The sequence below is a fragment of the Myotis brandtii genome, unplaced genomic scaffold (assembly GCF_000412655.1).
Source record: "Myotis brandtii unplaced genomic scaffold, ASM41265v1 scaffold115, whole genome shotgun sequence".
NCBI classification, from domain to species: Eukaryota; Metazoa; Chordata; class Mammalia; order Chiroptera; family Vespertilionidae; genus Myotis; species Myotis brandtii.
In genome coordinates, this window is record NW_005353967.1 from 9,518,753 (window position 1) to 9,531,682 (window position 12,930).

General features: G+C 35.5%; 2 protein-coding genes across 3 annotated transcripts in view; both read left to right on the forward strand.

The window, feature by feature from the left end:
• IPO11 (importin 11) overlaps positions 1 to 12,930 on the forward strand; it is a 129,632-nt gene that overhangs the window by 99,738 nt on the left and 16,964 nt on the right. For both annotated transcript variants that reach the window (XM_005857926.2, XM_014548917.1), the window contains one exon: positions 415 to 536. In XM_005857926.2, coding sequence (XP_005857988.1) covers positions 415 to 536 — 122 coding nt within the window. The remainder of the gene's footprint in view (positions 1 to 414; positions 537 to 12,930) is intronic.
• Positions 7,286 to 9,373, forward strand: LRRC70 (leucine rich repeat containing 70). The gene is given in 10 exon segments (XM_005857925.2): positions 7,286 to 7,451; positions 7,454 to 7,576; positions 7,579 to 7,800; positions 7,803 to 7,839; positions 7,841 to 7,887; positions 7,890 to 7,942; positions 7,945 to 8,078; positions 8,080 to 8,228; positions 8,231 to 8,523; positions 8,526 to 9,373. Coding segments are annotated over 10 exon segments (1,836 nt in total). The 5' UTR covers positions 7,286 to 7,375; the 3' UTR covers positions 9,228 to 9,373.

Below are 12,930 nucleotides of genomic sequence, written 5' to 3' on the forward strand. Positions count from 1 at the left end.
TTTCTGGAAAACCTTATTTTTTGTACTGAAGACTTTAAACTGATTGAATGAAGACCAACCCACATTAAGTAGGGTAATGTCCTGTACTTAAAGTAACATATTATAAATGTTAATCAGACCTATAAAATACTTTTACAGCAGCATCCTGAACAAACAGCTGGATACCTAAGCCTAGCTGAGTTGAACAAGTAAATCTATTTAGTTCTCAGAATTAATTGGCTGTCAAGATTAATTCAAGTTGAATTATGGTTTGCATAAATTATTCCTTTCTGGTTCAAGGCTTGCCACAAATTCTTATATTTTAATTCTGTGGTTGCTGGAATTGAACTTTAATCATGCCTTATGAGATTTTAGCCTATCCACAAGTAGACAGTATTTCAAATATTTTGAGATGCCTCTTGGTCTTTCTTTCAGATGGATCAGCTTTTGGGGAATATGATTGAAATGTGGGTTGATCGTATGGATAACATTACTCAGCCTGAAAGAAGAAAACTTTCAGCTTTGGCTTTGCTTTCTCTTCTGCCATCCGATAATAGGTGAGGAAACATTTTCTTAAAATTTGTTTCTTTAAAGCATCAAAATATTAGCACTGTTTTGGCCATTTGGAATTGCTGTGTGTTTCTGGACAGTGTTGTTTAATGTATATGTATGCTAATTTTGTTAGTAGATAATGATGTGGCCAGTGTTAGTCTAGATCTAAAAATATGTGAATGGGAGTGTTGGGCACTGCAATTTAATGGTGATATTCATTTTTCCAATTTATTTGATTCTTGTCTGAATTTCCATTTTTTATAATAACCAGATTTTATTAAGGTCCTCTTTATATTTAGAGGACATTAATAAAATCTTTATATATAGAGGACCTTAATAGAATCATGGGCCAATATATGTAATTGGCCCATGACATAATTTAGGAAGATTTATATTCACATACTTTAGTGCTGCCGTCGGCAAACTGCGGCTGGCGAGCCACATGTGGCTCTTTGGCCCCTTGAGTGTGGCTCTTCCTAAGCCTTAGGAGTACCCTAATTAAGTTAATAACAATGTACCTACCTATATAGTTTAATTAAAAAATTTGGCTCTCAAAAGAAATTTCAATCGTTGTACTGTTGATATTTGGCTCTGTTGACTAATGAGTTTGCCGACCACTGCTTTAGTGGAAGGTAGTATTGAAGTCAGCAGTATTACTATTTCCTATTATAATCTTTCTTCTACTTACAACTGCATAGTTGTTGGAGTTTGGGGAAAGTTTTCTCCCTTCCACATACCCAGTGATGTTCCCTGGTTAATTTCCCATGTAATAGTAATTTCCTGTTCCTGTGTTTCTTTTAGACTTCGCAGTATAACATTTCCCTTGCCTAAAATAAGCAGGTCTAAAGAATAATATTGGTAATGATTTTCTTAACCAGGCTAAATTGGGAAATGTTATTTTCCTCTCCTTTCATTCTAATGGATTTTCAAATGCAGAAATATACTGTTCTAAAGCAGGGTTTCTCAACCACAGTTCTAGTGACATTTGGGGCCAGATGATTATTTGTTGAGGGGCAGTCAGTCCTGTCCATTGTAGGATACTTAGCAGCATCCCTGGCCTCTATACTCTAGATGTGCCAATGGAACCTCCCACCTCCAGTTTAGAAGCACTGCTCTAAAGAATGATCATTGAGAAACTATTAATCTCTTTTACCCTAATCCATCATTTCTGGTTCAGAAATTTGATAAAAGATTTAGAGTTTATAACCACACTCAAATCCTAGTTCAGTTGTGAATGACAGTGGTCAAGTAACTTAACTTCCCTGTGCTTACCTTTCCTTGTTTTTAAAATGGGGATACTAATAGCATCTTTCCGATGAGGGTATTGTAAAGGTTAAATGAGTTTACATATGTAAAGTCAAACTAGACAGATGAGGTTAGTTGTTTTTATTTTGCTCTTTTCTTTTTCTCTTCCTCATTTATCCATCTATCATTCAGTTACCTTAGTACAAAGTTCTAAAAGCTTAAGTCTCTGTACATGCATTCTTTTAAAATTCAGTACATTTGTAGTATCTGTATCTGTTTATTAATTCACTTAAAAATGTGTTTTAACTACCTATATGCTAAGGAATGTTACCTTCTGCTTCATGAAGTTTTATAGTATTGTGCATTATCTCCAACTTAATGATAGATGAATTTGCTTATGTGTACTCTATACAGTCTTATTATATCTTCTTGGTCACTTTCTGAACATAGTGCTATCATTTTTTTGGTTGTTTAATTGTGCAGTACAATTGTCTTGTGTCCTTTTGTTTTAGGATTTCTTTGGCTATAATAATTTCAAGTTTGAATTTTCTTCCTTTTTTAGTGTCTATAATATTCCTACATGAAGTAAAGTTTTCTTCAGCTAATTTTTTATGTGAAAATAACGTAATTTACACTTTCCTCTTTTAATGGTTTCCAAAGAGTTTTCCTCCAAAGCCATATATTAAGCAAAAATTATTACTTGTAGATGAGAGCAATCAAACTTTCCTTTGATCTGTTCTCTAAAATAGCAATTCATCCTCCATCTTTAAGAACACATTTTTTTTTATAATGCAGTTCTAAGAATTTCAGTTGTGAATGAGTTTCTCAGAGATCAAGTATTTTAAGAATTTTAAATTTCACTTTTTTTTTAGATTAAAGAAGTCACCAATGGAGTATTTTTTTTAAATTAAATTTATTGTAATGACATTGGTTAATAGGATCATATTGGTTTCAGGTGTGGATTTCTGTGTTATACATCAATGTTGATTATTTAACATAAGCTAGTTGAATAATTCAAAAAAAGATTGACAAACCACCAGAGGTTTTGATGGTATGATGGCTTGCTTTCCAAGAGAAATTGCTTTTTAATAAAATCCCTTGTGTATCAGGTTTACTAAACCTACTTGGATTGGACACTTAGTATCTCACCATAGTTTTCATTTATCTCAAGAATAGCATATATAATATCATCATTTAGAAACTTACTATTTGGAAATTAAGATAATTTTCTAAGTCATTTTGTAACTTTAAAAATGTTAGACTAGTAGAATCAAGATAAGTTCCAAAGAGTAGTATTTTTGTATAGTTTAAATATAGTTGAATAAAGGGCAGTGTACAGTTTTAAAATTATGGACATGTTGTTTTACCTGAATAATGATTGATTTAAACTGGCTGTTCCTAAGTGAATATTTAACACTAGAGGCCTGGTGCACAACATTTGTGCACTGGGGGGTGGAGGGTGGGGCAGCGGGATCCCTCAGCCTGACCTGCGCCCTCTTGCAGTCCGGGAGCCCTCAGGGGATGTCATCCTTAGAGCTGCTGCAGAGGCAGGAGAGGCTTCCGCCACTGCTGCTGTGCTCACCAGCCGTGAACCCGGCTCAGGGCTTCTGGCTGAGCAGCGCTCCCCCTGTAGGAGTGCACTGACCACCAGGGGACAGCTCCTGCATTGAGCATCTGCCCTCTGGTAGTCAGTGCACCTCATAGTAACCAGTCGTTCCTCTGTTCGGTCGACTTGCATATTACCCTTTTATTAATAGGATAGAATGATAATTTTATTTTTATCCCTTAAAAGAGAATGTGTCTCTTACACCTAGGTCATGTTTTCTTATTTAGCATTTTATGGTATTTTCTTTTATCTATAAATACTTAATCTAATATTTTAGTAACTTTTCTACAATAAAAATTAGTTCTTAATTTTTTGTCTCTCACAAGAAAAATGTCTTAGAAACATCTTTGGGTGTGCGTTATCGGCCTTATTGAGATATAGTAATTCACAGACTATACAATTTACTCATTTAAAATGTACAATTCAGTAGTTTTTAGTATATCCACAGAGTTGTGCAACTATCACCACAATCAGTTTTAGAACATTTTTATTATCCCCAAAAGAAACCGTGTACTCTTTGATACTCCTTATTCTCTCATTCTCCCTAGCCCTAGGCAACCACTAATCTACTTTGAGTCCCTATAGACGTGCCTATTCCAGACTTTTCCTACTAATGAAACCAGACGGTATGTGGTCTCTAATTCAGCATGTTTTTAAGGTTCATCCATTTTGTAGCATGTATCAGTATTTTATATCTTTTTATTGCTGAATAATGTTTTCTTGTACAGATATACCACATTTTGTTTATCATTCATCAGATGATGGATATTTGAGTTGTTTGTTTCTACTTTTTGGCTATTATTATAAATGCTGCTATTATTTGCATATAAGTTTTCATGTAGATGTGTGTTTTCCTTTCTCTTGGATGTTGCTGGGTCATATGATGACTCTGTTTTGCCCCTTGAGGAACTGCCAGACTGTCTTTCATAGTGGTTCTAATTTCTCTATGTCCTTGTCAATAATTGTATCTTTTCTTTATTATTATAGCTATGTTAGTGGTTGTGACGTGGTATCTGATTGTGGTAGGTACATTTTTTAGCTGGTTCTGTTGCACCATTACTTACCTTTGGGACTCTTAACTTGACACAAAGACTTTGACTATTAGTGGATTGATTAACCTGTGCAGATTTGGGACAAAAGCATACAAATTTAATATGGTTTACATGACACTAGCTTCTTAATAAGGAAATGAAGACCAGGAGAAATTGTTAAACTTCTGTGTTTTTATGGGCTTGATGCAGAGTGGATGCAAAGTTGTGGAAAGGTATAAGGGCAGAGGGTATGAGGTAAGTGTACTGAAGTGGAAGAATTGTGTAAGACCTGTTTGTTTGGGTTCTGGTCAGAGTCCTTTTGTCTTTGGAGATAAAGATGCTCCTTTCTTCCCAATATAGGGAGGGCATCTCTCACTGAAGGTTTTATAATCTGTTTCAGGGGTAAAGGGCAGAGGGTATGGGGGTGTAGCTGGGAATTGGAGGGTCACAGAGAGACCTTTTTGTTTCTGCTGTTTTCTTAAACTCTTTCGCTTAAAATATTTGATGTTGCTACATTTTGGGGTAGCATGTCCTGAACCCCATATATCTAAGTTGTATTATGCAATTAAAAAACAATAGCCAGCCACAAAGGATATTTGTGAGAATTGTAGATCATTTGATAAAGACCTGTTATCCAGTATGTACCTCCGTGTGTGTTTTTTATTGTCATAGAAAGATAGTGCTTGGTATTATACAAAGTACTTAATATGGAAATCATTCATATTGTTATCTGAAGTAATTGTTGTCTTGATGTGAAGTAAAGTTGCTTTAATATTGAAAGGGGAATTTTAGTGTACAATTATATATTATCACTGATATTTTAAGTGTATTGTAAATTATTGGTAAGATTAATAAAAGTCAGAATTAGAAAACCTAAGCAATCAGCTTTTTGGAAAATGACTAAATAATATATATTATAAAAAATTTATAGTCAATTTTTTAAATCCTTACCTTAAAATATTACATTATAGCCCTTACCAGATGGCTCAGTTGGTTGGAGCATTGTCTCATTCACCAAAAGGTTGCAGATTGGATTCTTGATGGGTTGTGGGGGGTGCAAGCGGGAGGTGGCTGATCAATGTTTCTCTCTCACATCATTCTTTCTCCCCCTTCCTCTTTCTCTAAAGTCACTGAAAATATATCCTTGGGGGAGAATTAAAATATATACACACTTATCTTAAAAGATTCAAAACTTATTCAGATGTGTATGTAGTAAAATGTCATTTAAGGGCCTCTTTCACTCTCCCCAATTTTTCTTCCCAAAAAGATAACTTTTGTCAGTAATTTGGAATGCAACTTGATATCATTATATACTGTTAAGACATATACTCTTAATATATAGTGTGGGGCAAAAGTAGGGCTACAGTTGTTTATATGGAAAATCATGCAATAATTTCTAAATAATAATACAAGAATAAACTATGTTTTGCATACTTACAACTGTAAACCCGTTTTGCCACATCTTTGTATTAAGGCACTAATTGGTAGTATTTAATATTAATTATAGTATCCCCAATTTTTCTTTGGAAAAATTAGAACATAGAGAATAGTGTAACATTTGTGTTCATTATTCTAAATTGCTTGTTTATTTTGCTACCTGTTTTTTTTTTTCTAAATATTTTTATTGACTTTAGAGAGGAAGGGAGAGGGAGAGAGAGATAGAAACAGTGGGGAGAGAGAATCATTGATCGGCTGCCTCTTGCACGACCCACATGGGGGATTGAGCCCATAACCCAGGCACGTGCCCTGACTGGGAATCGAACCGTGACCTCCTGGTTCATACCATAGGTTGATGCTCAACCACTCAGCCATGCTGGCCAGGCTCTACCTGTTTTTTAAGCAATAAAGCAAAGTTGAAATTTCTAATATGTATTCAAAACAAGATAAATATTTTATGCATTTAAAAATTCACAAAAATTATATTACTCTATTTACATCTTATTTCAGCTTGCTTTTTCCACTCAATAGCTATCTGTTGTTGATGTATACAGTATTTGCTCATTCTGAAAATTTAAAATTTTCAAGTTTTTCCTTTTAAAAAATACATATTTTTTTAAATTATGCAGTATTTAGCTGTGTGCATTAGGAAAACTCAGATTAACTGCATTCTGAAAAATAAGTTCCTGAGATTTCCTTTCAACAATACTTTTGAAACAGATAAACTTACTTCCTGTCTCTCAGTTTCCTGTATCCATGGCAACCTCTGTTTTACACACTGACTGTGGAGGAACTGATGTGAAGAGTGGTGTTTCCTGAGCAAACTGTGACTTTAAAAAAAAAAAAAGAAAAAAGTTGGAAGGGTGGAGGTCAATGGTGCCACAGAAAGAAATGGAGTTTAGAAATTTCTCTCTACAGATCTAGAAAGAAAATCTTTACTTGAATCAGCCGAGTGTTAATAATGTGAATTTTCTGCTCTTGGTAAGACTATTTATTTAATATAAACTTTTAGCTGAAACAGAAAATAATTTGGTTTGTGAAAAACTGTAGTTTCAATAGAGTTTGTTTTGTAATGAATTTGTGTTTTTATAGTTTATAATGTTACTTAATTGATATTAGACTTTAAGTTGATAAAGGGACATATTATATCCAAAGACCATTATTCCTGCATCATTATTTGTCACTTTTGTTATAGTCAATTGTAATATTTTAAATGAACTTAGAAAACATTTTATTTTGCAGTTCATTAAATTTGAGTTATCATTTTGTCAAACAGTGGGTTAATGCATGGCCTTGAGGTGCTAATAATCCTAGAACATATTCCAAACTCATTATTCTATGCTATCATTGTAGTATAACTTATGTGTACTTAGTATTATTGGCTGCTTCTAAATAAAAATAAAATAAAATACAGAATTTTTGGTATTATAAAACTTTCATTTTAAGAACATTTTTATGATTTAAAGTTTTACCTTCTCTTCTTATAGCCCATTCTGATAGGAACAGAAAAGTCAAGAACAGGGCTATGTGCAGATTACATTTTTCTCTGCCTTGCCTATGACCCTTTCTTCTTGTTACCTATAATCTTGCATTATTAATCCATAGGAGATACTTGCTCGTGTGTCTGTTTGCCAGTTCTGCACTGGGAGACAAATTAACTGCCATGATTTAGGCCTTTCAAGTATTCCTAGGAATTTTTCTGAAATTACAGTTTTTCTGTACCTGGCTGAAATAACTTATTTCATATAAATAAAAGTGAATTAACAGGGCTTCATTCTCTTGTAGTATTATATTAGGATAATGCTAGCATTGTGTGTGTATATCCAAAAGCCTTTGTTCATTTGAGGCACCTCTATTTTCTATATCTAAATAATAATTTTATGAAACATTTGGATCCCGGAATATTTGAGGGGCTTTCCAGTCTTTGTAATTTATATTTACAGTGTAATCAATATCCTTTGTTCCAAGAGGAGTATTTAATGATCTAGTTTCAGTACTTAAATCTGCAAAGAAATCATCTCACTCTCCTCGGGAGTGGTACTTTGTTGGCATGATTGCTCTTCGGATAATTGATTTATCCAACAATAATATTTTTTGAGGATATCAGACACAGGCTTTCAGCATCTTGGAAACTTGGATTGTTTGTATCTAGAAGGTAATAATTTAGCAAAAGTACCATCAGATGCTTTTGAAGTGCTTAAGAGTCTTAAAAGACTTTCTTTGTCTCATAAAAGCAATACAGTCCTTTGCATTTAAAGGGCTTGTCAACTTGGGATATTTGCTTCTGAAAAATTCAAGAATTAAAAACATTACTAGTGATGGGTTTAATGGAATTAACAATCTTAAACATTTGCTCTTAAGTCATAATGATTTGGAAATGTGTCTGACACATTTAGATATTAAAGAATTTAATTTACCTTAATTAAATTAGACAGAAGCAGAATAATCAGCATTGATAATGATACAGTTGAGAACATGGGAGCATATTTGAAGATCCTTAATCTGTCATTTAATAATCTTACAGACTTACATCCAAGGGTCCTTAAGCCATTGTCTTCATTGACTCATCTTCAGGCAAATTCTAATCCTTGGAAATGTAACAGCAAACTATTGGGCCTTCGCAACTAACTGGCTAGCATCTTCAGCCATTACCTAAACATCTGTTGTCAGAACGCCCCCCATCCATGCGTGGCAGAGCATTGCATTATATTAAGTGGACTGACTGTACAGATTGCGTTACGTCTTCGACAAATGTATCCAGAGCTTGGGCTATAAAATCTCTTCATATTCATCACAAGACTACTGCGTTAATGATGGCCTGGCGTAAAGTAACCACAAATGGGAAACACTTGGAAAATACCAAGAGCATTTCTTTCGGGGAACAAACTTCACCTATCAGTAGAGTTTTTCAAGAGAATACCTTTGCTAATCCACTAGAGACTACTGCAGTGTTACCTGTGCAATTACAGCTTACTTCTTCTGTTAACTTGACTTTGGAAAAAACCAGCGCTCTACCAATTGATGCTGCTTCAGTGTCAGGGAAGACATCTCTAATTTGTACACAAGAAGTTGAAAGGTTAAGTGAGGCTTTTGACATTTTGCTAGCTTTTTTTATCTTAGCTTGTATTTTAATCGTGTTTTTGATCTACAAAGTTGTTCAATTTAAACAAAAACTAAAGACACCAGAAAACTCAGGGGAAAATAGACTTGAATACTACAGCTTTTATCAGTCTGCAAGGTATAATGTAACTGCCTCAGTTTGTAACACTTGCCAAAATTCTCTCGAAAGCCCTGGTTTGGAGCAAATTCAACTTCATAAACAAACTATTCCTGAAAATGAGGCACAGGTCATTCTCTTTGAACATTCTGCTTTATAATTCAACTAAATAGTGGCTGTAAGAAACTTTAGTGCCATGGACATGAATAAAACTGAAGCTTCCTTGTAGAATTATAAACTTTATTTGGAAATATAATGAATTACATGAGCTTAGCATTAATAAATAATGTTTTTAATAACTTGTCACTATTGTATTTATTCAGCAAATATTTTCTTTGATAAGCACTGTTTTAAGAATTAATAATAGCTAACATTTTTCGGTACCAAGCACTCTACTAAATACTTGAGATATTAGATTTAATATTTAAAAAGCCTTGTAAGGCCTGGCTGGTGTGGCTCAGTGGTTGAGTGTTGACCCATGAACCAGGAGGTCCTGGTTAGATTCCCTGTCAGGGCACATGCCTAGGTTATGGGCTTGATCCCCAGTAGGAGGTGTGCAGGAGGTAGCTGCTCAATGATTCTCATCATTGATGTTTCTATCCCTCTCTCCATCTCCCTTCCTTTCTCTGAAATCAATAAAAACATATTTTAAAAAAAACGACTTGTAAGGTAGTGCTGTCTACATTTGACAGATCAGGAAACCTAGGCAGAGTGAGTTTGAGAAACTCCCACATTCTCACAGCTTGTGACGCGTTTTAGGTCTGTCTGACTCTAAAGCCCATGCTCTTTTTTTTAAAATATATTTTATTGATTTTTTATAGAGAGGAAGGGAGAGAGATAGAGAGTTAGAAACATCAATGAGAGAGAAACATCGATCAGCTGCCTTCTACACACCCCCTACTGGGGATGTGCCCACAACCGAGGTACATGCCCTTGACCGGAATCGAACCTGGGACCCTTCAGTCCGCAGGCCGATGCTCTATCCACTGAGCCAAACCAGTCAGGGCAAGCCCATGCTCTTAATTTCATGCTACACTGCTGCTTAGGTGCTAAGGTTATAACTGTGAAAAACACAAGCACAATGCCTATTCTTGGTAGAGCTTAAAATCTAGAGGAGGGAACACATGGTTACTATACAGTATTTATTTACAGTTTACATTTTCTTTGTTTTGTTTGAGATCTCATGGAGCAAAAATTTTTATGTTGTATAGTTTCCTCATGTTTTGGCTTTCAAAACCCCTTATCTTCAGTCATCTCTTCTCATCTATGCAGGCCTCCTTAAGCACTGTTTTCTAGTCTTCTAGAATGGGGACCTGTAAAATAATAGAAAATACTTTGCACTTATGATCCTCCCAGACCTTGTCCTATGTATATCTTTATCTGGATGTTCATTAATATTCTTTAATAAACTGGTAAACATAAGTATTTCTTTGAGCTGCTCTAGCAAATTAATGGAACTCAAGGAGGGTGTCGTGGGAACCTCTGATTTATAGACGGTTGGTCAGAAGCACAGGTATAATCTGGGTTTGGGACTGGCATGTGAAATGGAAGGTGGTGGGGCCAGTGTAGTGGGACTGAGCCCTTAATCTGTGGGATCTGATACTATCTCCAGATATTAGAATTGAGTTAAATTGTAAGACACCCCCCCCCCACACACACACACACACATATTTGGTGACCAGAAGTAAAGTGTTCTGTGTGAGCAGTAAAGGAGACCCACAGAAGAGAAACACAGTAGGGGAGAACGGAACCGGGTTTTTTCCTACTCAGGAAGGAAGAACCTGAGTTTTTGCCATTATAGGACCATAACCACTTGTTTTATTCTCATGGTAAATAAAACTAACGAAGGAAATTCAGGCAATGGAATTACTAGCAGATGGGAATTCCACAATGAAAGCCACGAGGCTAGAAACCGTTTGTGAAAAAGAAGGTTGGTATAGTTGGAGAGTATGAAAAATTAGATGCTGTCAGTGAGGTAAGCAGAAACCAGATCAAACAGGGCAGAGTAAACTGTGATTAGGAGTTTGAATTTTTAAGTGAAATGGGAAATTACTGAAAGGTTAAATTCTTGCTTTAAACATGTGAGACCTGGTGAAATCTTGCAAAAGAGCGCTTTGGTCTGCTCTGTAAAGAATGGGTTAGACTGAGGAAGCCACCACTTCCTATTTGGGAAGTTATGCAGTAGTACAAACTAGGGTCAGAATTGACTTGTGCACAGTGTTCCTGGTAGAGGTATAGGCAAGTAGAATTCAGAGATAAATGTGACAATTTGATGATGAATGGGGTGTTGGAAGAGTAAATGAGAAGAAAGGTCAAGACTGAACCCCAGGTTTCTGGCTTGAGTCACTGGCTAGATAGGATAACTCTTTATTCAGATAAAGACTACTGTAAGAGAGCCTGGTTTTGATTTTGTTTCAGTTTCTTTGTTTTTGTTGGGGAGGCATTCAAAAGTTTGGTGTTAGATAGATATCTTAAGTTTGAGTTGCTTGTGAGACTGTGAAGCATGGATGAGGATGTACTTAGGGTTCCGGAGCTCAGAGAGAGGTCGTTGTATGTGCTAGCAGGATTTAGGTGTAATTTGGCAGTGAGCTTGCACAAGACAGGTTTATATATAATATCTTTACTACATATATTTCCCTAAATAAATATTTTCCTTATAAGAAAAATATGCGTAAGTTTTTTTGGTCAACTTGAATACATTATTCTTCTAGAGCTGTAACAAAATTGTCAAATGTCTCATATTGATAGTTAATTACACATACATATTATAAATAATACTTTAGAGAGATTTTCCCTGCTTATTTCATGATCCATTTTATTCAAATCCTTCATATAAATTTTTGACATCAGTGTGTTTATCATTAACAAAGTCCCCCCGCCTTTTTTTCGTTACTAAGGTATTACGTATGTGTCCTTATCCTCCTATTGCCCCTCCCCCCCATGCCCTCACTCCCCTGGTGTCTGTCCATTAGTTAGGCTTATATGCATGCATACAAATCCTTTGGTTGATCTCTCCCCTTTACCCCCACCCTCCCTTACTTTCCCTCTGAGGTTTGACGGTCTCTGGATCTGTTTTTGCTCATCAGTTTATGTTGTTCATTATATTCCACAAATGAGTGAGATTCTGTGATATTTATCTTTCTCTGACTGGCTTATTTTGCTTAGCATAATGCTGTCCAGTTCCATCCATGCTGTTGCAAATGGTAAGAATTCCTTTTTTACCGCAGCATAGTATTCCATTGTGTAAATGTACCACAGGTTTTTAATGCACTCACCTGCTGATGGGCAGTTAGGCTGTTCCAAATCTTAGCTATTGTAAATTGTGCTGCTATGAACATAGGGGTGCATATATCCTTTCTGATTGGTGTTTCTAGTTACTTGGGATATATTCCTAGAAGCGAGATCAGTGGGTCAAATGAGAGTTTCATTTTTAGTTTTTTGAGGAAACTCCATACTGTTTTCCACAGTGGCTGCACCAGTCTGCATTCCCACCAGCAGTGCAGGAGGGTTCCTTTTTCTCCGCATCCTCGCCAGCACTTGTCATTTGTTGATTTGTTGATGATAGCCATTCTGACAGGTGTGATATGGTACCTCATTGTCGTTTTGATTTGTATTTCTCGGATGATTAGTGACCTGAGCATGTTTTCATATGTCTCTTGGCCTTCCTTATGTCCTCTTTTGAAAAGTGTCTGTTTAGGTCCTTTGCCCATTTTTTGATTGGATTGTTTATCTTCCTTTTGTTAAGTTGTATGAGTTCCCTATAAATGTTGGAGATTAAACCCTTATACGGTGATAACATTGGCAAATATGTTCTCCCATGCAGTGGGCTTTCTTGTTGTTTCGTTGATGGTTTCTTTTGCTGT